General features: G+C 43.0%; 2 protein-coding genes across 8 annotated transcripts in view; both read left to right on the top strand.

The window, feature by feature from the left end:
* Positions 1 to 368: 368 nt before the first annotated feature.
* LOC125366785 (aldo-keto reductase family 1 member C1-like) lies at positions 369 to 10,143 on the top strand. Its single transcript, XM_048367511.1, has 9 exons — positions 369 to 457; positions 2,000 to 2,167; positions 3,217 to 3,333; positions 5,545 to 5,622; positions 5,961 to 6,083; positions 6,465 to 6,574; positions 6,819 to 6,984; positions 9,064 to 9,146; positions 9,985 to 10,143. The coding sequence occupies exons 1-9, from the start codon at positions 374 to 376 to the stop codon at positions 10,025 to 10,027; spliced, it is 972 nt and encodes a 323-aa protein (XP_048223468.1). The 5' UTR covers positions 369 to 373; the 3' UTR covers positions 10,028 to 10,143.
* Positions 10,144 to 12,353: 2,210 nt separating this feature from the next.
* Positions 12,354 to 23,629, top strand: part of LOC125366783 (aldo-keto reductase family 1 member C4-like) — a 133,992-nt gene continuing 122,716 nt past the window's right edge. Inside the window, exons 1-9 of one of the 7 annotated variants that reach the window (XM_048367498.1) lie at positions 12,378 to 12,580; positions 15,359 to 15,526; positions 16,559 to 16,675; positions 18,287 to 18,364; positions 18,703 to 18,825; positions 19,188 to 19,297; positions 19,542 to 19,707; positions 20,102 to 20,184; positions 21,100 to 21,172. In XM_048367498.1, coding sequence (XP_048223455.1) covers positions 12,497 to 12,580; positions 15,359 to 15,526; positions 16,559 to 16,675; positions 18,287 to 18,364; positions 18,703 to 18,825; positions 19,188 to 19,297; positions 19,542 to 19,707; positions 20,102 to 20,184; positions 21,100 to 21,142 — 972 coding nt within the window. In that variant the 5' untranslated portion in view covers positions 12,378 to 12,496 and the 3' untranslated portion in view covers positions 21,143 to 21,172. Of the gene's footprint in view, positions 12,581 to 15,358; positions 15,527 to 16,558; positions 16,676 to 18,286; positions 18,365 to 18,702; positions 18,826 to 19,187; positions 19,298 to 19,541; positions 19,708 to 20,101; positions 20,185 to 21,099; positions 21,173 to 23,629 lie in introns of those variants that run through there. The other 6 variants (XM_048367503.1, XM_048367502.1, XM_048367499.1 and 3 more) reach the window with 6 other exon arrangements.

Raw genomic sequence — 23,629 nt, 5'->3', positions numbered from 1 at the left:
AAAAAAACAAAACAACTGCATTGTGAGAACATTTGGGTAGCCCTGAAGCTGTTATGAAACTGATAGATAGCTGGAGTGTTTTGTTAGCCAAACTTATGATCAAATAACTATTTACCAAATCCCTTATATTAAGTTTCAACTCTATAGGTGGACTGTGAATAGAAAACAAAACCGGTTCTGCAAAACGATACAGTTTTATTATTATTAGAGTAATCCAATTCTCTCTGTCCATGAATATTTGTTTTAAATCTCCTATTTGCATGTGGCCAGTCAACCTTTGGACACATTTCATAAGTGTCCCAATTACTTTCTCTATCATCTGTGAAGGCCAAAGAAACTTTCCGTGCCTGCTGACACAAACGAGAAGAGAGCGATGGATCACAGACAGCAGCGTGTGGCTCTCAACGATGGCCATTCCATGCCTGTCCTGGGATTTGGCACAACTGTACCTGAGAAGGTAACACTATTGTCTTTTGGCTTAGGGTCGTCTAAGAAAGTAAGTGTAGGCTGAGTAGCAGCTGACCTGAATTTTCAAGTCTGCGTTCCTGTGTGGTTTGGAGGCCACACGTGCCTGTCTGAGTCTCCAGGCTTGAAGAAGAAGAGTCACAGATTCCCATGCATGGCTGTGGCCCTAACACCAAATGTCCCTGGATTTCTCTCCTTTATCTTCCAATCTGGTGGAAGAGATACTACCTAGCAGTCAAGAAGGCTGCCTGTCTTCGCTTGTTAGAATGGGATGACCATGGGATTGGTTCCTTTGTTATTCCTGTAACTTAAGAACTCTTCAATCCTTAGACATGATGCAGGTAAGTGTTTTTGGCAGAGGGTACTAGAGAAGCAGTGCATGGAAAAAAATAACAACAGAATGTTGTGTTCTGCTCAGTGACAGAAATTACCGGGCCTGGGGTAAACAGGACCTTCTATTTATGATTCTCACTTTTGGTAAATCTCCATGAGAGACAAGTAGGATATTTTTGAGGTACGCTGCAGGAGACTTTAGAAGCAAATCTGCTTCTGGATCTGGGTTCATAAACACTACATTTGAATCAAAATGGCAGAAGTGGGCTTGTGTATCTGCTGGCTGAGGTGTGTAACACAAATACCAACAGTGAATGTTTCAGTAGCCTGGAAACGATTTTCCTTCCAGTAATGTCCTTGGATTGCTCGTTATGTGATAAGGGCTAATTAAAACTTCAGTGAGTCTCAATTTTGTCATACAGAAGAGAGAGAGAGAAAGAATACCCAGTGGGGCATTTTGACGCTCTTTGGTGGGCGTTTTTACTCATATTACAACTTGGCACATAGGAGGCACAGCAGAATCAAGGGCACACCGCACCTGTTGCCATAGTAATCACCATCTCTCCTAAAGCAAGTGGGCTTTATCATTCTGAAAGAGGGTACCCACTTGGCAAAGCCTCCTCAGGATGTGCTGACTGATCCTTTTCAGGATGTTTTTTTTTTACATATGTGTTTTTGGAGATAGTATGCTTCTTTTTTAGTATACTTTCCTTCGAGACCACCACAGTGAAACAAATACTGCATTAGAGTGCATTGTTTGAGAATTTGGTTTCTCAGTGCCTTTAAAAGGCTGTGTGGGAGGGCTGGGAATATGGCCTAGTGGCAAGAGTGCTCGTCTCATATACATGAGGCCCTGGGTTCGATTCCCCAGCACCACATATAAAGAAAACTGCCAGAAGTGGCGCTGTGGCTCAAGTGGCAGAGTGCTAGCCTTGAGCAAAAAGAAGCCAGGGACAGTGCTCAGGCCCTGAGTTCAAGTCCCAGGACTGGCAAAAAACCAAAAACAAAAAACAAAAAAAGGGGCTCTGTGTTTATGCCAGATGCCAGTGGTTCATGACTGTAATCATGTGATAAAGTAATGATTGATCAAGACTGCAGGTCCTCATGGGAAGCCCACGAACTAACCCAAGACATGAGGAAAGTATTTGAAATATCATTTATCCCATAGTTACACAAATACTACTTTGGGTTACTTTTCTAGGCTCATGCCAGTGAAGTCTGTGTAGCCACAAAGCTTGCTATAGAAGCTGGTTTTCGCCATATTGACTCTGCTTACATATATAAGGTAGAAGAGGAGGTAGGATTGGCCATTAGAAGTAAGATTGCAGATGGCACTGTGAAGAGAGAAGATATATTCTACACTACAAAGGTAATGTTTACATGGTATGCTGTAGCATATTTATTAGTAATGTATTGCACTGTGTTATATGGTAAATTATTATATCATATTTATAAGTATTTATTTGTTTATACTGTATTATATATTGATTACTATTGTTTAGAAATAATCGAAGATGTATTGTATTCATATACTGCTTTGTTGAATGGCTACTCTTTTGTACAACTATTTAAAGACCATCAAAATGGCAACTCCTAACAAATACTTTAATAAATATATATTGTTAAAAGAAACGATACTATGCGATTGGATCAAAAGCTGCTTAGTAATTTAGATTACTACTACAACTTTTTTGGCACACATTTGTATATTAAAACTATAATCAAAACCAGGTAAAGATGATGTCATCATTATTAATAAGCTGTCTACATTTCTGGATTTGATGTGAATTTACTGTTCTGAATTTCAGATTGAAATGAAATAAAGTATCATGAATGATAAAATCAGACATAGCTGATTAGATTATGGTTCTTGTCATTTCCTGGGTCATTTTCTAAAATCTCTTATTCTGAGTTTCAGTTTTCACATTGTCCATAAGAGAGAGAACAATATAAGAGAGATCCTTTTATACTGAAAGGTACAGTTAAAGTTCCTTCAGTATTGTTTGGGACACATTAATATATTCTAAGCAGATTTTCTCTTCAACTTTAAATTCAGGATACAAAAGGAATACAAATTTTGCTCATTTACTTGAATGGATTAGAGATTTGGACAAAGCTTATGCAAATTGACTGTAAATTCAGTCAAACACCCTTCAGATCTTGAGCATTATTATTGAAAAAAACACCTTTATCATGTACTGAACTTCATTCTGAGTTCACATCATGTACTGGAACCCCCAAACCTGTGATGATGTTTGTGTGTATGAGACAGATGAGAGGAAACTAAAGAGGAAGGGAGCGTGTTTCTGAGGGGGTTGGTAGTGACCTAATCAGGAGAAAATGTTTCTGACTTATCGAGTCAAACTCACAGAATTGGCTGAAATATGAATTGCACAATACATTCTTTGACCTCTGCAGCTGTGGCCCACTTTCAGTCGCCCGGAATTGGTCCAACATAGTTTGGAAATGTCACTGAACAAACTTCAGTTGGACTACGTTGACCTTTTTCTCATCCACTTTCCAATGCCTCTGCAGGTAAACGGTGTGTGTGTGTGTGTGTGTGTGTGTGTGTGTGTGTGTGTGTGTGTGTGTGTGCGCTCCACATGATTTCCTAGGTGACAGCAACATATCCCTCAGTTTCTTGGATGGCTGAACTCTCACTTTGTTCAGCGGATGTATCAACTATTCAGCTGAAGGATATTCTAAACAGTAATTCCAGATTTCCTGCATTGGATGATTTTCTTTTTTTTTGGCCAGTCCTGGGCCTTGGACTCAGGGCCTGAGCACTGTCCCTGGCTTCTTCCCGCTCAAGGCTAGCACTCTGCCACTTGAGCCACAGCGCCGCTTCTGGCCGTTTTCTGTATATGTGGTGCTGGGGAATCGAACCTAGGGCCTCGTGTATATGAGGCAGGCACTCTTGCCACCAGGCTATATCCCCAGCCCAGCATTGGATGATTTTCTAAACGACTTATTTTTGAATTATTTGCCTCTTATTCTAGGAGATAAGAATTTAACATTATCTTGTATCTCCTTCCTGTGGTTGTACCTACACTATCTCTGTATCTTATCTGAGTATATTGGGAACCGTGTATACTGGTATTAGAACTAGGAAATTGAAAGGGAATACCAAAATCGAGAGACACAGGGTAAAAAAAAGACAAACAACTACAAAAGCAATACTTGCAAAACTGTTTGGTGTAAATGAACTGAACAATTCATGGGGGCAGGGGGAAGGGAAAGAGGGAGGAGGAAGAGGGGAATGAGGGACGAGGTAACAAACAGTACAAGAAATGTATCCAATGCCTAACGTATGAAACTATAACCTCTCTCTGTACATCAGTTTGATAATAAAAATTAAAAAAAAACAAACAACAAAAAACAATTGAACATTAAACTCTTCGCCTCTCTGCTCAAGCCATGGTCTCCATAGCCTCTCTTTCCTTATCATTGCAGTAAATGTCACAGACATAGTTTATTGAATCTGTGGAGACCAATAAAGCTATCATACACAGCTAGGCACCAGTGGCTCATGCCTGTAATCCTAGCTACTCAGGAGGCTGAGATCTGAGGATTCGGGTTTGAAGCCAATGCTGGCAGGAAAGTCTGTGAGCGTCTTATAAACTACTCAGAAAAAGTGGGAACGGGCACTGTGGCTCAAGTGGTAGAGTGAGTGCCTTGAGCACCAAGACCTTAGTTCAAGTCCAGCACCAGCCAAACAACACAAAATAAAACATACACATGCTGACTCCATCATCCCTTGTACTGGAGTTGTTAGATGACACTTAGCCATGGACTATATTATGTATAATTCTTTATGTAATGTATGGTAACCTACATTAAGTCAGTTTGTGTAATAAAAGTTATTGAATTACAGAAGTAAGAAATCAAAGCTGTGATTAGACTTAGGGGTGAGGTACTGCTGCCCTTAGGAGTGGCTTTCTCTGGCTCTCGGTGTTGCATTCCAACACATTTATACAGCCTTGTCTCATCATTTGCTATTGCTAGAAAACTTGACCTTTGTCAGTAAGACAAATGTCACTCTGACTTTACAACATCTACTTTACTGGTGAAGAAATGTTGATTTGATTTGTTTGATTTATTTCATTTTATTTTTTTCTTGCCAGTCCTGAGGCTTGGACTCGGGGCCTGAGCACGGTCCCTGGCTTCTTTTTGCTCAAGGCTAGCACTCTACCTCTAGAACCACAGCACCACTTCCAGCTGTTTCTGTGTATGTGGTGCTGAGGAATCAAATCCAGGGCTTTGTGCATGCTAGGCAAGCACTCTACCGCTAAGCCACCTTCCCAGCCCCAACCTGTTTGATTCATACATGTGTTCTAAGGCCCTCATGTGTCCAAGTGGGAAAAGAACTGGTTTTGTTTGGGTCATGAGCATAGTCTGTTCTTCCTGCATATGAAGCCCATGTAATTATTGTCTTTAGCAACAAGAGGGGCATTTTCCCACCCACCCCCCACCCAGGGAAAAATATAGGGACTGACAAAAATAACAGTTTAATTTAGATCACATCAATGTCTTTGGAAATCAGCTTTAAATATATAAAACGTATCAAAGATTAAAGTCACCAAAGGCCATTTCTACTATTTCAAATAGAAAACATTTTGCAAATATAACTGTTATTTTACCTATTTCATGAGTGTTTAACGGCCCAGCCCGAAGTTAATTGGCAGTGTGATTCCTCAAAACAATACGTGTGTGACATAATCTCTAAAATGAGTGCCTCTATTCCAGCCTGGAGACAAAATCATACCACGTGATGAAAATGGAAAACTATTATTTGAAACGGTGGATCTCTGTGACACATGGGAGGTGAGTCTTTGGAGGGCTTTGGGAAAGGAATTTAGCTCTGATTTCCCCTGTGAGCATGGGATTTCTTTCTGGGCTGTATCCAGAAAATCATGCCCCTCACCAGGGATGTTTTGGTGGAATGGTGGAGAGGAAAAAATTCATGCCTGGATACTCTCCTATTTTCTAGATAGATCACCAAGAATTCTTTCTTATAGTCACTATCTCCTTCACTCATTTTCTTGTCAGTTTTTCCTCTTTTAGATAGTCAATGTCAAGAGCTTCCTTTCAGCACATCTTGGAATATACATTGATCTGAAGATAGCTGTGCAAGCAGTTCTTCTGATTCTCTCTCTCACCAGGCCATGGAGAAGTGTAAGGAGGCAGGGCTGGCCAAGTCCATCGGGGTGTCCAACTTTAATCGCCGGCAGCTGGAGATGATTCTAAACAAGCCAGGACTCAAGTACAAGCCTGTCTGCAACCAGGTGAGTTCCCATCACCTCCTCTCCTTACGTATGTCCTTCCTTCCTTCCTTCCTTCCTTCTTCCTTCCTTCCTGTCTTCCTTCTTTCCTTCCTTCCTTCCTTCCTTCCTTCCTTCCTTCCTTCCTTCCTTCCTTCCTTCCTTCCTTCCTTCCTTCCTTCCTCTTTCCTTCCCTCTCTCCCTCCCTTCTTCCCTCCCTCCCTCCTTTCCTTCCTTTACTACTGCCATGGGTCTGGACCAGTATACACATATGAAAACAGATGTCTGCTTTAAGGCTTCACTTTACATTTCATGCTACCCAGTATTTTGCCTTTGACATTTGCCTTTCATAGCAATAGGAAGACTTCATATAATTGGACAAGTGTTTGTCTCATCCATCTCCAGGTCGAATGCCATCCTTACCTTAACCAAAGCAAAATGCTGGATTTCTGCAAGTCAAAAGACATTGTTCTGGTTGCCTATTGCACGCTGGGATCATCTCGAGATACACAATGGTAATGAAGGCAACAAGGGGTTTATATAACCTGGCATTGCTGCTGGAGCATTTTCAGTCCCACAGTACTAAGGTTTCTCGAGCTGAGTGTGAACTCGGTTAGGAAGCGGGGAGAATTGCCCTGTGTGGTTCTGGGAGAAGAGTTGGTGTTCTAGCATGGAGTCCATGGTGTGCCTCGGCAGCCCTGTGAACCATGTGGTGCATAGGCAGCGTCTAGAGTTCAGCACTGGTGTCTCTCCTTCCAGGGTGGACCCGAATTCCCCAGTTCTCTTGGAAGACCCAGTGCTAAGCGCCATTGCGAAAAAGCACAAGCGAACTCCAGCCCTGATTGCCCTTCGCTACCTGCTGCAGCGCGGGATTGTGGTCCTGGCGCGGAGTTTCAACGAGAAGCGGATCAAAGAGAACCTGCAGGTGAGGAGGGGTTTGTGGGCACCATGGACTCCACGTGAGGAGTCGAACGTTTGCGTGCAGCTGTGACATCTCAGATGCGTATCCTGAGCTCACTGTTTGCTCATGCAGACACACGCATTGTACATGGCCGTTGTTCACCACGGTTTTCTTCTATCAGAGGGTTGGTGGAGAGTCAGGATAGAATGGAAAACAGAGATTTTGATGTGACCATAGTCAGCAATGTTCTATGTAACCCTATGCAAGTGAGAACTCTCGTCTTTCAAGAAATTGAAGAGTTATATTTTATTGTTTTATTTTTAATTTCTCTGAATACATTTATGATTTCTTATTCATGCCCTTCTTGTTTTTCTGTTTTTTTTTTTAAGAACTGGCCACTGAAGTCTATGCCCAATGATACAGGTTGACTGTGTTATTATTAAATATAAGACGATCATTACACCATTATAGCCAGTTATTTGGAAAACCACACCCATGTCTTGCTTGCTTAAGGGTGTAGCATAGGGGTTTAATAAGAAAACATTTGTGAGCCAGATGTTGGTAGCTCATACCTGCAACCCCAGCTACTCAGGAGGCTGAGATCAGGAGGATTGTGGTTTGAAGCCCGCCATGCAGAAAAGTCGATGAGACTCCATCTCCAAAACACCTGGTAAAGTGAGGGGTGAAGGAGTGGCTTACGTCATAGCGTGCTACTCAGAAAGCAAGCTGAGTAAATGGGAGGTTTAAGGTTTAGTCCACGAGTAACAATGAGTGTATATTTACTTGACTATTTCTTTTTATCTTGTTGTGAACTCCCTCCTATCTCTAGTCAATTTTCTCTTGAATCTGCAAGAAAATGAAGCTGCCTGGGTCAGGTTGCTGACTGGGTAATGCCAACAGTGGAACAAAGACAGAAGACCAAATGAGGTCTCTTCCATACATCTATCTATATCTATGTCTACACCTATACCGATATCTATGTCTGTCTGTCTGTCTCTCTGCCTGTTCTTCAGCCAACTAGTCCAGGTTTCACCTTATTTCACGGTTCCTTCCTAATACATGGACTTACATAGTCTTCCTGTGCCTAAGTTCCAGATTTGCACAGCATTTTTTTCTGACAAATTGTATTTGATAAAAAAAATGAAAGTTATAGGCCTGGCTAGATTTTGGGGATAATAGAAACCACTTCTTAAAAGAATAAAGGGCTGAGCACTGGTGGCTCATGGCTGTACTCCTAGCCACTCAGGAGACTGAGATTTGAGGATCATGATTCAAAGGGAGCATGGGCATGAAAATCCATGACACTTTTATCTGCAGTTAACCAGCAAAGAACCAGAAGTAGTGCTGTGACTCACAGTGGTAGAGCACTAGACTTGAGCATATAGAGTTCAAGGATAGCACCCAGGCTCCTAGTTCAAACCCCATGTTAACATAAGAAAAGCTATGGGTAGTGACTATAGGCAGTTGTGAAGTACTGGGGAATATATTTTTTCTAATCGAATATAGTTGTCTATTCCAGGAACTAATTTTTAAAAAGGCTCACATCTGGTTAGAGTAGGCTTTTATGAACAAATTTCAACTCAGTGTGATAAAATTCTTCATATCTTTTTGTGATTTATGAGTGTTTTGCAAATCACATATTGGAAGCATACACTTGTTTATTGTTACAGTCTTCATGAGTGTTATGGTGTTTCCTTCTAATTCAGTTCTTAACTCAGCTGGAAGTATTTTGTGGGATTATTTTGGGGTCAAAGCTATGTGTAATGTTGTCAATTTTATGTGTAATTCTGTAGGAATATCTAAAGATCACATTCACAATTATTACAGTGTACCTATGCCCATGTTTGAATCATTTCAGCTCTACTTCTCAACCAGGTAGACAGCTCCCTTTTCTGCAGTTTCATTGTAGCGAATAAAAACTTGGTTTTCTCTTCCTTTTCTTTACATTCTATTTTTTCTTTTTCTGTTAACAATGTCAGTGCTTTGCTCAATATCTTCACAAACCTTTGGAACCTTTTTATTTCTCATATTTTGCCTCTGCATCACTTGGATTTCTCTGATTGCATGAAAATAGTAAGAAAAAGAATTCTATTTCGGTGACAGGTGTTTGATTTCCAGTTGACATCAGAGGACATGAAACGTATAGATGGTCTCAACAGAAATTGCCGATATAATACTGCCTCTTAGTAAGTAGTCTTGTTAAATATGTTGCTCGATTTATATTCTGAGGAGGAATGTAACATATGTGATAAAGTTACCTTAACACGTAGAAGAAAGAGGACAGCTTTGGTCAGGGCAGTGCAGGAAATTTTGGCAATTCTCTTCCTAGCCTTAATCCAGAGCGCTGTTCTGTGAGTGGAAGCAGAGACAGCTTGGACTTTCTCACACACCCCTCTTCACGTCTCATTCCATGGAACTTTCTAGATCTCCCAATATCCTTGCTGAAACTACACTTCCAAGGTGGCATCTTCATTCAATCCAGTGTTTGGGTAAATATTCCCACGGAAGCTTAAGTGTGTCTAAAAGGAAATTTATGCCATTTTCTTATCAGATTAGGGATGTCTCCATTATCCACGTAATTCAAATTAGAAACTATCACGTATTCTACGTGGAATTGTTTATTAGAGCCTGTCCATTTATTGACTTGGATATTTTATGTCTCTCACTTCCTTCTTTTCTACTGCACATTTGTTCGGTATTCATGGGAACAGCTAGGGATCTTAGCATGGTCAATAGAAAGTGCTCATTGCAGCTTCTGACTAGAGCTGAACACAGAGAATGGAAAAAGTTTGAGAGCAGGACCTAAGAACACAGAGGACAGAATCTGGAGACTAGCCCTGATGAGGGAAAGAATTTCCAGACAACCCTCACTCATCTTGGGTAAACAAGAGAATCAATTCCTTCTGCTCGTGTGAATTAAAATCTACAGCAGAAATAAATGACAATAATAGATTAAGAACTTGTGTTTATCACCTTGTAAATGGAATCATCAAGCTCACATAATGCATTGTGTCTCCATTGTAGTTTAGCTGGCCACCCAGATTTTCCTTTCCATGATGAATATTAATGCGAAGACCTTTGGGGAGACTTCAGATGTCCCTCGTTATGCTGGTGACGCGTTGATGTTGGAGATGCACCTGGTGGGCATATTGGTTCTTGGTCCAGCCAGCTGGAAGTCTGGGAGGGAAGACACTACATTTTTGTTACATCCAGAAAAATAAAATGAAGTTTTATTGTTTAAAACCCTCTGAGAATCTTATGTAGCATTGCACCAATTATTTGACTGTTTTGTTTCCTTCTGTCTCCTTAGACCCCCAAATCTAATTGTCCTGGAAATAATTGGAAGAGTGGAAGTGAAAAACAGTGACTTTGCAGATCTATCTTGGGTGGGACTGGGAATTTATTCCAATCTCTATGGAATTGATGTTAGCAAATATTTACAGTGTTCTTTATGCCTTCCTCTCTCTTTCTTTCTCTCTTCTTTCTTTCTTTCTTTCTTTCTTTCTTTCTTTCTTTCTCTTCCTTCCTTCCTTCCTTCCTTCCTTCCTTCCTTCCTTCCTTCCTTCCTTCCTTCCTTCCTTCCTTCCTTCCTTCCTTCCTTCTTCTTCCTTCCTTCCTTCCTTCCTTCCTTCCTTCCTTCCTTCCTTCCTTCCTTCCATTCATCTTGTCATGGGGTTTGAACTCAAGTCTGGGCATGTCCCTGATCTCTTTCATTCAATGTTTGGGCTCGACCACTTTAATCCACAGCTCCATATCTGGTCTTGGGGTGGTTAATTGAAGATAGTCTCATGGGGACTTTCCTGCCTGGGCTGGCCTTGGATTATAATCCTCAAATTTCAGCCTCCTGGGTAGCTAGCGTTACAGGCACTAATCACCTGTGCCTGGCTTCTTCATTGCCTTTGAGGAACAAGAAATCACACTGCACTTCAGTTCACATTTCTTAGCGTGGAAGGTGAGACACATATTAGATGGTGATTAATATTTCTAGGGACCCTGTAAAGAAGGTGAAGTTCATACCTCCAGGAAAACCAGCCTGCATGGTTAACTAGGAATCATCAGTGAGAACGTGGAGAAGGGAAATAAACACTCTCTGCTTGGGAAATAATATCAGAGTTTTGTTAGTTAGGGCACATTCAACATATTTCATCCATGATATTTTATCCAAGAGCTATGGATTTTCAGTATTTTCTAAGATTAACACTTCAGTGGGAAAAGACACGAAAGAAAGATCGTTGACCACATTTATCTGAACCTCAAGTCTACATTAATCATTTTATTTTCTTTCGAAAATCAATCTGAATCTCTGAAACTTGATCCTTTCTACATGTCTCATACAAATGTTACATTCATAAATATCAAACACAAAATACCCCAAAGCTGTTAAACTGTGGTGTCAAATTAATATTAAAAAAACTTTTCAAGCTGGGTGCAGTGACTCATGCCTATAATCTTAGCTATTCAGGAGGCTGAGATCTGAGGATGTTGGTTGAAAACCTATCTCCAATACACTACACAGAACGAGCCAGCACTGGGGCTATGCATATGTAGTTGACCACTAGCCCTGAGCAAAAAAAATGGCCAGGGGCAGTGTCTAAGCTGAGCTCAAGGCCCAGGTTAAAAAACAAAAAAAAAAAAAGGAAAATATTTGGGAGGATGTAAATGCTAAGCTATGAGATCTGCTAAAGCGAATTGGAATGCCATTCTCTGACTCAGCTGGGAGTGGCCTGAGAAAGATCAATTTGCGCTAGCATTACCGAACTCCAATATTCTACCCTGAATGTGAGTTAATCAGTATCCAAATTTCCTTGGACCTTTGGAGTTAGGTAAGGGCCTGTACAGATTGTGGGTTGTTGGTTGTTGTTGTTTTGTTTTGCTGCTTGCCTCCAAGGAATGTTTCCCATCCTAGTGTCTGTGACTTCAAAGAGAACGCTACCTTACTTTCCCCAGGCACCCCCGTCCGATAAACAATCACGACCCTGTTAATGGCATCTTGGGGCATCTGTTGCTGGCAAGAGGCACAGGAAACCTGTTTCCCGGTCCGCTTTCCATCACTCCCTTGCTCCGGGTGTGGAGAGTTCAGACGCTCACAGCAGTTTGCAACCAAAAAAAACACCACGAATTTTTAAAAATCTTTTTTTAAATTAAAAGGCAAATTCTCTAACTTATGAAGTCTTCTGAATGTTGTGTTCACAAACTGCCTTGTTAAGTACCAACTCCTTGGTACAACTGCCTAAAGAAAACAATAAATCTCTTCCGTTTCAACTCTACGAGTGGACTGTGAATAGGACATAAAACCTCAGAGAAACTTCGCAGCTTTGTTATTATTACAGTAATCCATTCGCTTTCCTAAAGAATGTAAACGAAAACTCCCATTCTCCTCTCTCTCCATGAGATGAGGTTGTCTCTTTCTCCTCCTACTTGCATGTGACCAGTCAACCTCTAGACAGATATTTTGTAAGTGTCTCATTTGTTTTCTCCATAATCTGAAGGCCAAAAGAAACGATCCGTGTCTGCTGAGACAACCCAGAGGAAAGTGATGGATCACAGACAGCAGCGTGTGGCTCTCAACGATGGCCATTCCATGCCTGTCCTGGGATTTGGCACAGCTGTACCTGAGAAGGTAACACTATTGTCTTTTGGCTTAGGGTCGTCTAAGAAAGTAAGTGTAGGCTGAGTAGCAGCTGACCTGAATTTTCAAGTCTGCGTTCCTGTGTGGTTTGGAGGCCACACGTGCCTGTCTGAGTCTCCAGGCTTGAAGAAGAAGAGTCACAGATTCCCATGCATGGCTGTGGCCCTAACACCAAATGTTCCTGGATTTCTCTCCTTTATCTTCCAATCTGGTGGAAGAGATACTACCTAGCAGTCAAGAAGGCTGCCTGTCTTCGCTTGTTAGAATGGGATGACCATGGGATTGGTTCCTTTGTTATTCCTGTAACTTAAGAACTCTTCAATCCTTAGACATGATGCAGATAAGTGTTTTTGGCAGAGGGTACTAGAGAAGCAGTGCATGGAAAAAAATAACAACAGAATGTTGTGTTCTGCTCAGTGACAGAAATTACTGGGCCTGGGGTAAACAGGACCTTCTATTTATGATTCTCACTTTTGGTAAATTTCCATGAGAGACAAGTAGGATATTTTTGAGGTACGCTGCAGGAGACTTTAGAAGCAAATCTGCCAAGGATGAAAATTAACCAAGAAAAATAAATTGTCCCACCATTCTTCATGTACTTATTTATTTGAAGATGTCCATATATATTAATTTTAAAAAAGGACTCCCTTCCTGTGTCTATAATAGGATTGTCTATGATATCTACAAAATTCATTGTCTGGCAAATTCTGAATTTCCATATCAGGTTCTGGCCAGTTCCTGAAAGAATGTTACATGGCTTCAGATTTTAGGAGCTGCTAACTTTTTTTGGGGGGGGGGGCATGAAAGTCCTCAGAGATATGTACTTCTCTCTAATATTTACAATCATGCTTACTTCCTTTTTGTTGCATTTATAGGTAGTGATTTCTATAATCTCATGTTGTCTTGATACCTTTTTAAATATACATTTTCCTTCCTAACACCAGAAGCAGGATTCAGTCACCTAGAAACAGTTGCCAGATCTCTAACCCTCTCCCAATTGCTTGGGGTGATCTAGCAGATATTTGTCATGAGCAACGGACTCCCGGGGACCACGTCTGTGGGACCATTGGAGGCAGCCTGCTTGACACGTTCACCTTTTCCCCAACACCGCGGACTCCCGGGGAAGGGGTCACGGTGGTCCCTTCAACTCTTACTTACTGTGTAATCTTGTGGAACTTTGCTGTTTAAAAAATGGATTTTAACCCAATTGAAACCCGTTGTAGAGTATCCTGGATTGCAGGAAATATGCTGGCCTTTGAGCCTGTCACTGGGTAATCTCATGGAACTTTGCTTTATTGATTTCAACCCAGTTAAAACCTGTTTGGGTAAAAACCTGGACTGAAATAAATCTACTGGCCTGAGTTGCCTCTCTGTCTCTGTCTTTCTCTCTCTCGTCTCATGCTTGGTTTCTTGGAAAACACTGCACCTCCCAGAACCCATTAATAATCAAACCTTTATTATAATTGTGTTTCCCAATCTTTGGATAAGGATTTTTCATTCTAAAGATCCCCCAATTATTCAAGAGTCTGATACTTGAGGATCAAAATTTGAAGTCAACCAGGGCAGAAAAGTCTAACTCTATCCACAATTAAACCAAACAAGTGGTAGCAGTCAGCCATGAATAAAAATGTTGAGTGAGTTCCAGACCTAATTCACACACACACACACACACACACACACACACACACACACACACTTTTTGTTTATACTATGCTACAGATGGGAAGGATGGGCATGATTACTTTTTCCTTTCCTCATTCCTTTTATCTAACCTCAGCATCTCCTGACCTCCCCAAATTTCTCTCCCTAATTCCCTTTCCATCCATTCCCTTTCCTTTCTCCTCTCTGTCACTCCCTCCCTTCATTTTTTCCTTCCTTCATCTCTTTATCTCTTCTGTTTCGCTCTTCATTTATCAGAGTGTAACTTGCACTTGTTAAGTATTTTAACTTATAAAAATAACATGGCATCTATCTATTATGCATAAACAAAACACAACTGAATGAAGTATGCCTATATGTATTTATTCCTTACAAGTGGTTATATAGAAGAGTTGTTTGTTAATAGTAGTTATGGTAATTTAACAGTAAGAGTTAATTGATAGTAGTGATTATATCTAGCAGACTTAAGACAAGTGCTCATTTTTGGAAACTGACTATTTGGTTGGTCACCATGTCATTACTGATGAAGAGAACTCTATCTTAACTAATTGTCCAAAGATTACTGTTTATGTAGATCTGCTTTTCTTGGTAGACTGCATTTCTGTGTGTGTGGTCTTGGAAAATGTCTATGAAAGTAGCCACTTGGGCAAAACTAGAAATGTAGTCTCTAAACAGCTTCCATTGTAGATGGTAATTTCTATTTCTTTTTGAAAAATGGATTGCTGTATGATGTACAGCACTGAATTGAATGTACCAGCAGAAGGCTCATTACATTTTGTACTAGATTTCCTCTATACTAGATTTCTTCTGTGTCCCTGCCCCCCCGCCCAAGTTCCTGTGTTTTGAAATGACTTTACTTTGTATCCTCTCTCTATAAATAACTGCCATGGCTATAACTGTACAATTAGTACAGTGAGTTGTTCCACCAAAAATATGGGTGATCTCCAATGCCAGTGAGAAAGTAATGATTGGTCAAGACTGCAAGTCCTCATGGGAAGCCCGTGAACTAACCCAAGGCACGAGGAAAAGACTCTTGAAAAGGCCATGCCTATATTTGAAATATCCTTTGTCCCATAGCTCCCCAAATACTACTTTGGGTTTCTTTCCTAGGTTCCTGTGAGTGAGGCCCTGGTAGCCACAAAGCTTGCTATAGATGCTGGTTTTCGCCATATTGACTCTGCTTATTTGTATGAAGTAGAAGAGGAGGTAGGATTGGCCATTAGAAGTAAGATTGCCGATGGCACTGTGAAGAGAGAAGATATATTCTACACTACAAAGGTAATGTTTACATGGTATGCTGTTGCATAGTTATTATTATATTTTATATTATATTTATATTATCTTATATTGCATTATGTTATATAGTGTATTATACTGTATTTCATTTATATTGTATTACAATTGTTTATTTTTAAGTATTTATTTGTTATATTAATATTCTATTCTATTTATTATCATTGTATAGAAACAACTGTTGAAGACAAATTGTATTCGTATACTGCTTTGTTGTATGGCAACTCCTTTGTACAAATATTTCAAGATCATAAAAATGGCAACTCCCTTTTACAATTATGTTATATATATGTATTAAAACACAAGCTAGCACTGTGCTGTTAGATCAAATTGCTCAGTAAATTATTGCTTACTAGTACAACTTTTGTTGGATCAAAACATGGTAAAGATGATCTCACTGTTATTATTATGGGGTCTACATTTTTTACTTCAATGTAAAATTACGGTTCTGAATTTCAGACTGAAATGACATGAAATATCATGGCTGATAAAATCAGACATAGATGATTAAATTATGGCTCTTCTCATTTTCTAAAATCTTTTATTCTGAGTTTCAGTTTTCACATTGTCAATAAGAGAGAGCAATAAAAGAGAGGTCCTTTTATATTGAGAGGTGTAGCTGAAGTTCTTTCACTATAGTTTGGGACATATTAACTATTCAAAGAGATACTAATTTTGCTTATTTACTTGAATGGATTAGAGATTTGGACAAAGCTTGTGTAATTTACTCTGTAAATTCAGTCAAACATACTTCAGATAATGAGCATTATTATTGAAAAAAACACCTTTATCATGTACTGAACTTCATTCTGAGTTCACATCATGTACTGGAACCCCCAAACCTGTGATGATGTTTGTGTGTATGAGACAGATGAGAGGAAACTAACGAGGAAGGGAGCGTGTTTCTGAGGGGGTTGGTAGTGACCTAATCAGGAGAAAATGTTTCTGACTTATCGAGTCAAACTCACAGAATTGGCTGAAATATGAATTGCACAATACATTCTTTGACCTCTGCAGCTGTGGCCCACTTTCAGTCGCCCGGAATTGGTCCAACATAGTTTGGAAATGTCACTGAACAAACTTCAGTTGGACTACGTTGACCTTTTTCTCATCCACTTTCCAATGCCTCTGCAGGTAAACGGTGTGTGTGTGTGTGTGTGTGTGTGTGTGTGTGTGTGTGTGTGTGTGTGTGCGCGCTCCACATGATTTCCTAGGTGACAGCAACATATCCGTCAGTTTCTTGGATGGCTGAACTCTCACCTTGTTCAGCGGATGTATCTACTATTCAGCAGAAGGATATTCTAAACAGTCATTCCAGATTTCCTGCATTGGATGATTTTCTAAACGACTTATTTTTGAATTATTTGCCTCTTATTTCTGAGATAAGAATTAAACATTAAACTCTCTGCTCAAGCCATGGTCTACATAGCCTCTCTTTCCTTATCATTGCAGTAAATGTCACAGACATAGTTTATTGAATCTGTGGAGACCAATAAAGCTATCATACACAGCTAGGCACCAGTGGCTCATGCCTGTAATCCTAGCTACTCAGGAGGCTGAGATCTGAGGATTCGGGTTTGAAGCCAGTGCTGGCAGGAAAGTCTGTGAGCGTCTTATAAACTACTTAGAAAAAGTGGGAAGGGGCACTGTGGCTCAAGTCGTAGAGTGAGAGCCTTGAGCACCAAGACCTTAGTTCAAGTCCAGCACCAGCCAAACAACACAAAATAAAACATACACATGCTGACTCCATCATCCCTTGTACTGGAGTTTTTAGATGACACTTAGCCATGGACTATATTATGTATAATTCTTTATGTAAAGTATGGCAACCTACATTAAGTCAGTTTGTGTAATAAAAGTTATTGAATTACAGAAGTAAGGAATCAAAGCTGCGATTAGACTTAAGGGTGAGGTACTGCTGGCCTTAGGAGTGGCTTTCTCTGGCTCTCGGTGTTACATTCCAACACATTTATACAGCCTTGTCTCATCATTTGCTATTGGTAGAAAACTTGACCTTTGTCAGTAAGACAAATGTCACTCTGACTTTACAACATCTGCTTTACTGGTGAAGAAATGTTGACTTGATCTGTTTGATTTATTTCATTTTATTTTTTTCTTGCCAGTCCTGAGGCTTGGACTCAGGGCCTGAGCACGGTCCCTGGCTTCTTTTTGCTCAAGGCTAGCGCTCTACCTCTAGAACCACAGCACCACTTCCAGCTGTTTCTGTGTATGTGGTGCTGAGGAATCAAATCCAGGGCTTTGTGCATGCTAGGCAAGCACTCTACCGCTAAGCCACCTTCCCAGCCCCAACCTGTTTGATTCATACATGTGTTCTAAGGCCCTCATGTGTCCAAGTGGGAAAAGAACTGGTTTTGTTTGGGTCATGAGCATAATCTGTTCTTCCTGCATATGAAGCCCATGTAATTATTGTCTTTAGCAACAAGAGGGGCATTTTCCCACTCACCCCACACCTAGGGAAAAATATAGGGACTGACAAAAATAACAGTTTAATTTAGATCACATCAATGTCTTGGGAAATCAGCATTAAATATATAAAACGTATCAAAGATTAAAGTCACCGAAGGCCATTTCTACTATTTCAAATAGAAAACATTTTGCAAATATAACTGTTATTTTACCTATTTCATGAGTGTTTAACGGCCCAGCCCGAAGTTAATTGGCAGTGTGATTCCTCAAAAGAATACGTGTGTGACATAATCTCTAAAATGAGTGCCTCTATTCCAGCCTGGAGACCAAATCATACCACGTGATGAAAATGGAAAACTATTATTTGAAACGGTGGATCTCTGTGACACATGGGAGGTGAGTCTTTGGAGGGCTTTGGGAAAGGAATTTAGCTCTGATTTCCCCTGTGAGCATGGGATTTCTTTCTGGGCTGTATCCAGAAAATCATGCCCCTCACCAGGGATGTTTTGGTGGAATGGTGGAGAGGAAAAAGTTCATGCCTGGACACTCTCCTATTTTCTAGATAGATCACCAAGAATTCTTTCTTATAGTCACTATCTCCTTCACTCATTTTCTTGTCAGTTTTTCCTCTTTTAGATAGTCAATGTCACGAGCTTCCTTTCAGCACATCTTGGAATATACATTGATCTGAAGATAGCTGTGCAAGCAGTTCTTCTGATTCTCTCTCTCACCAGGCCATGGAGAAGTGTAAGGAGGCAGGGCTGGCCAAGTCCATTGGGGTGTCCAACTTTAATCGCCGGCAGCTGGAGATGATTCTAAACAAGCCAGGACTCAAGTACAAGCCCGTCTGCAACCAGGTGAGTTCCCGTCACCTCCTCTCCTTACGTATGTCCTTCCTTCCTTCCTTCCTTCCTTCCTTCCTTCCTTCCTTCCTTCCTTCCTTCCTTCCTTCCTTCCTCTTTCTTTCCCTCCCTTTCTTCCCTCCCTCCCTCCCTTCCTCTTTCCTTCCCTCCCTCCCTCCCTTCTTCCCTCCCTCCCTCCTTTCCTTCCTTTACTACTGCCATGGGTCTGGACCAGTATACACATATGAAAACAGATGTCTGCTTTAAGGCTTCATTTACATTTCATGCTAACCAGTATTTTGCCTTTGACATTTGCCTTTCATAGCAATAGGAAGACTTCATATAATTGGACAAGTGTTTGTCTCATCCATCTCCAGGTCGAATGCCATCCTTACCTTAACCAAAGCAAAATGCTGGATTTCTGCAAGTCAAAAGACATTGTTCTGGTTGCCTATTGCACGCTGGGATCATCTCGAGATTCACGATGGTAATGAAGGCAACAAGGGGTTTATATAACCTGGCATTGCTGCTGGAGCATTTTCAGTCCCACAGTACTAAGGTTTCTCGAGCTGAGTGTGAACTCGGTTAGGAAGCGGGGAGAATTGCCCTGTGTGGTTCTGGGAGAAGAGTTGGTGTTCTAGCATGGAGTTCATGGTGTCCTTGGGCAGCCCTGTGAACCATGTGGTGCATAGGCAGCGTCTAGAGTTCAGCACTGGTGTCTCTCCTTCCAGGGTGGACCCGAATTCCCCAGTTCTCTTGGAAGACCCAGTGCTAAGCGCCATTGCGAAAAAGCACAAGCGAACTCCAGCCCTGATTGCCCTTCGCTACCTGCTGCAGCGCGGGATTGTGGTCCTGGCCAAGAGTTTCAATGAGAAGCGGATCAAAGAGAACCTGCAGGTGAGGAGGGGTTTGTGGGCACCATGGACTCCACGTGAGGACTCGAATGTTTGTGCTCCTTTGGGAGATGTCAGGACGTATGTGTGCAGTCAAATGTTTTGCTCTGTTACACGATCATTTTTTTATTTTTTCCCGTGTTTCTCTTCTATCAGAGTGACAGGAAGGACAGGAGGGTTGGGCAGAAGCAGGATTGGCAGTCTCATTGTACTGTATAAAAACTTGGATCTCTTACTTTTTTTTTTTTTACAAGGTATTCTTTTGTTCACAAAGTAAGTGCTTTGCTTGATATATTTATCTCTTTTTATCTCTCGTATTTTATCTCTGTATCACTTCCATTTTTCAGATTGCCAACACACAGTATAAAATAGTAAATATAATTCTATTTTTGCAATAGGTGTTTGATTTCCAGTTGACAGCAGAGGACATGAAAGTTATAGATGGTCTCAACAGAAATTGCCGATATAATACTGCCTCTTAGTAAGTAGTTTTGTGAAATATTGCCTCAATTTATACTCTGAGGAGGAATGTAACATATGTGTTAAAAGTCACCTCAACATGTGAAAGAAAGAGCACAGTTTGGGTCCGGGAGGAGACAACTTTTGGGAATTCTCTTCCCAGACTATCCAGAGCGCTGTTCTGTGAGTGGAAGCAGAGACAGCTTGGACTTTCTCACACGTCTCTCTTCACTTCTCATTCCATGGAACTTTCTAGATCACCCAGTATCCTTGCTGAAACTACACTTCCAAGGAGGCATCTTCATTCAATGCAGTATTTGGGTGAATATTCCCAAAGACGCTTAACTAAGTGGGTCTGAAAGGAAGTTTATGCCATAGTCTCTGCGTCTCTCAATTTCTTATCAGATTAGGGATGTCTCCACTGTCCCTGTGATTCAAAGAGAAACTCTCATGGAATTGCTTGTTAGATCCTGTCGATTCATTGACTTGGATATTTTATGTCTCCCACTTCTTTTTGTGTTTAACCCGCACCATTGTTCAGTACTCAAACACTGTGTTTGTCTAGGGAACAGCAGATTTTAGCCTGGTCAATAGAACATGCTCATTTCAGCTTCTGAAATACAGATAGCTCAACCCAGAGAATGGAAAAAGTTTTAGATCAGGACCTAAGAACACAGAGGGCAGAATCTGGAGACTAGCCCTGTTGAGGGAAAGAATTTCCATACAACCCTCACTCATCTTCCTGTAACTCTGAAGTCACAGAAACCAAGAAAGGATGTGCCTTACAAAGGAGGGTAAACAAGAGAATCAATTCCTTCTGCTCGTGCGAATTAAAATCCACAGTAGGAATAAATGACAATAATAGATTAAGGACTTGTGCGATCACCTTGTAAATGGAATCGTCAAGCTCACACTATGCATTGTGTTTCCATTGCAGTTTAGCTGACCACCCAAACTTTCCTTTTCATGATGAATATTAAAGATGAAGACCCGTGTAGAGCTACAGCTTGGGAGGTTGTATTGGTGTTTGTCCATCCACGCTCTCACCCTCAGCTGGGCATGTGGGATGGAAGACACGAGATTCTCGTCACAGGCTGAAAAATAAAGTGAAGCCTTCTAAAATCCTGAAAGAATCTCATGCCTCCTTGTGTGACTGTTTAGTGTCCTTCTGACTCCTTACCCCCTCAAGTCTAATTGGCCTGGAAGTAATGGGGGCAGAGAGCAGAAGTGAGAAAGAGTCACTCTGTAGATCTGTCTGGGATGGGCATGGGAATTTATTTCAGTCTTTATGGCACTGATGTTTGAACATATTTATCATCTAGTGTGCCTCATCCCCTATCCCCTCCCACCTTTTTGGCTATATAGGGACTGTGTCTATTTTCCCTGGTGGTCCTGAGTTGGTAGCTACCTTCTGATCTCCCTTCTGATCTTTGCGAGCAGGATCAGAAAGCCACCATTTTCTCCGGGTTTCTTTGTTTCTCCTTCCAGCTCAGCTTGCTGGGGAGGCACTGGTTAACTAACACCCGACCAAATGGGGAACTGCAGGTTTCCATCCTCCCCTGCATTCCAAACTTCATCCGTGACAGCTGCCTTTCCACCCTGTGGTGTGCATTCAGGGCGTCAAGCCCGCCTGGGCGCACGGGATGTTTGCTCCTCCTCCTTTTGCCAGTGCTCAGCTGCCACTGTGCACAGCCTCCCTGTGGGGGGAGAGCGTTGCCCTGTCCATGCTCTCCACCCCTGGGGACAGGCTTTCCTGGGCCTGTGCGGGGGGGGGGGGGGGGATTGGTCCGGCTCCCATAGGATCTTGAGTATTGGGGTGGTCAAGGACGAGGAGGGAGGGTGGGGAGGGGTTGCACACTGGCACCCTAGAACTGCAGGAGGCCCTTGCACTTGACGACCACACGGAAGATTCCTCATTGGAAAAAAAAAATAATAATGTGTATTTTCAGCTTTGCTCGAAAGGCCTGGCTAGGCCGGGCCCTGCTTCCCACGAGCGGATTGCATCAGGTGGAGCACCGTGGGCCTGGGGGGAGCATCGTGGGCCCGGGAGCGCATGGCCTAGGGGGAGCACTGTGGGCCCCAGGAGAGCACAGTAGGCCCCGGGGAGTATCGTGGGCCCGGGGTAGCACCGTGGGCTTGGAGGGAGCACCGTGGGCCTGGGGGGAGCACCGTGGGCCTGGGGGGAGCACCGTGGGCCCCAGGAGAGCACAGTAGGCTCCGGGGAGCATCATGGGCCCGGGGAGCATCGTGGGCCTGGAGGAACACAGTGGGCCCAGGGGAGCACCATGGGTCTGGGAGCGCAGGGCTAGGGGGAGCACCGTGGCCCCTGGGGAGCACCATGGGCCGGGGGGAGGGGAAGCATCCTGGGACGCTGCCCCCCCCCCACCCCGCTGCCCCGCCCCGCCCACCCCGCCCTCCTCAGCGGGGGCCCCAGGTGGGACTTTCCGGAATCTCCCTCCTCCTCCTCCTCCTCCTCCCTCCTCCTCCCCCCCCCCCCCCCCCCCCCGGCGCCGCGCGCCGGCGGAGACCTCGGGGAGGGGGCGCGTTCCCCCCCATCCCCCCACCCCCGCCCCTCCCCGGAGAAGGCGGGCGAGCACGCCCGGGCCGGGCCGACGGAGCCTCCGCCCAGCAGGGGTTCGTACGCGGCGGCCGAGGCGGGGCGGCCTCCGGGGACCTCCGGGGGGGGGGGGGACTCAGGGCCTTGGGGCTTAAAGGCGCCTTGGCCCGTGGGGCCTGGAGCCTGGATCCACCCCGGGGGGGGGGGCGGGGGGGTGGCCCCGGGCCGCTCCCGCCCGCCCGCCCGCCCCTCTCGGGTAGCCAATAACATGGTGGGACCTGCGGTGAGGTCCAGGAACTTGTGGTGAAGAAAGAGAGCCCACGGGCAGACCCCACAGAGGGGGCCCCATCGCGGAACACTTGGCCACTTGGCCTGTCCGGGAAGCCAACAGACCCGTGGCGGGAAAGGCTGAGGCGGTAGGGGAGCATGGACTCACCGATTGCTGGCTCCCGGCCTCCAAGCTCCCTCCTGCAGCTTGCCACCCAGTCCTAGCATTCCCTCCCACCACCATCAGTGCGCTCATCTGGGGGGGGGGCCCTCCATAGATGAGATGAGGTGACCCTTTCAGAATCACAGGACCAAAAAAAGCAAGACTGGTCCCCATGAGAAATAGTCAAAAGTCAGCTCATGTCTGTAATCCTGGCTGCTCAGGAGGCTGAGAATCACCGGCCCAAGCCAGCCTGGGCAGGAAAGCTCATGAGACTCTCATCTCCGATAAACGACTTAGAAGAGGCCGGAAAGGGTGGTGTGGCTCGTGCGGTAGCCTTGGGGTGAGGAGGCCTCTGGTAATGTCTTCATTTTATCTTCATCGTATCTTCGTTGTACTGTGGATCATAGACTCTCTGGTAGGATCTCAGTTTTACAAAAAAGAAATCCATCAAAATAAAAGGACAACTGTTAGTTCTGGCTG

The sequence above is a fragment of the Perognathus longimembris genome, chromosome 18 (genome assembly GCF_023159225.1).
Source record: "Perognathus longimembris pacificus isolate PPM17 chromosome 18, ASM2315922v1, whole genome shotgun sequence".
In the NCBI taxonomy this organism is placed as follows: domain Eukaryota; kingdom Metazoa; phylum Chordata; class Mammalia; order Rodentia; family Heteromyidae; genus Perognathus; species Perognathus longimembris.
Note: the sequence above shows the minus strand (reverse complement) of the source record. Positions and strands in the feature narration are given on the sequence as shown.

Excerpts from the sequence above, each read along its gene's own strand:
- LOC125366785 (XM_048367511.1), top strand. The coding sequence starts at position 374 with ATGGATCACAGACAGCAGCGTGTGGCTCTCAACGATGGCCATTCCATG. Across the intron at positions 458-1,999 it reads GCACAACTGTACCTGAGAAG|GCTCATGCCAGTGAAGTCTG; the intron begins GTAACACTATTG and ends TTACTTTTCTAG. Across the intron at positions 2,168-3,216 it reads ATATATTCTACACTACAAAG|CTGTGGCCCACTTTCAGTCG; the intron begins GTAATGTTTACA and ends TGACCTCTGCAG.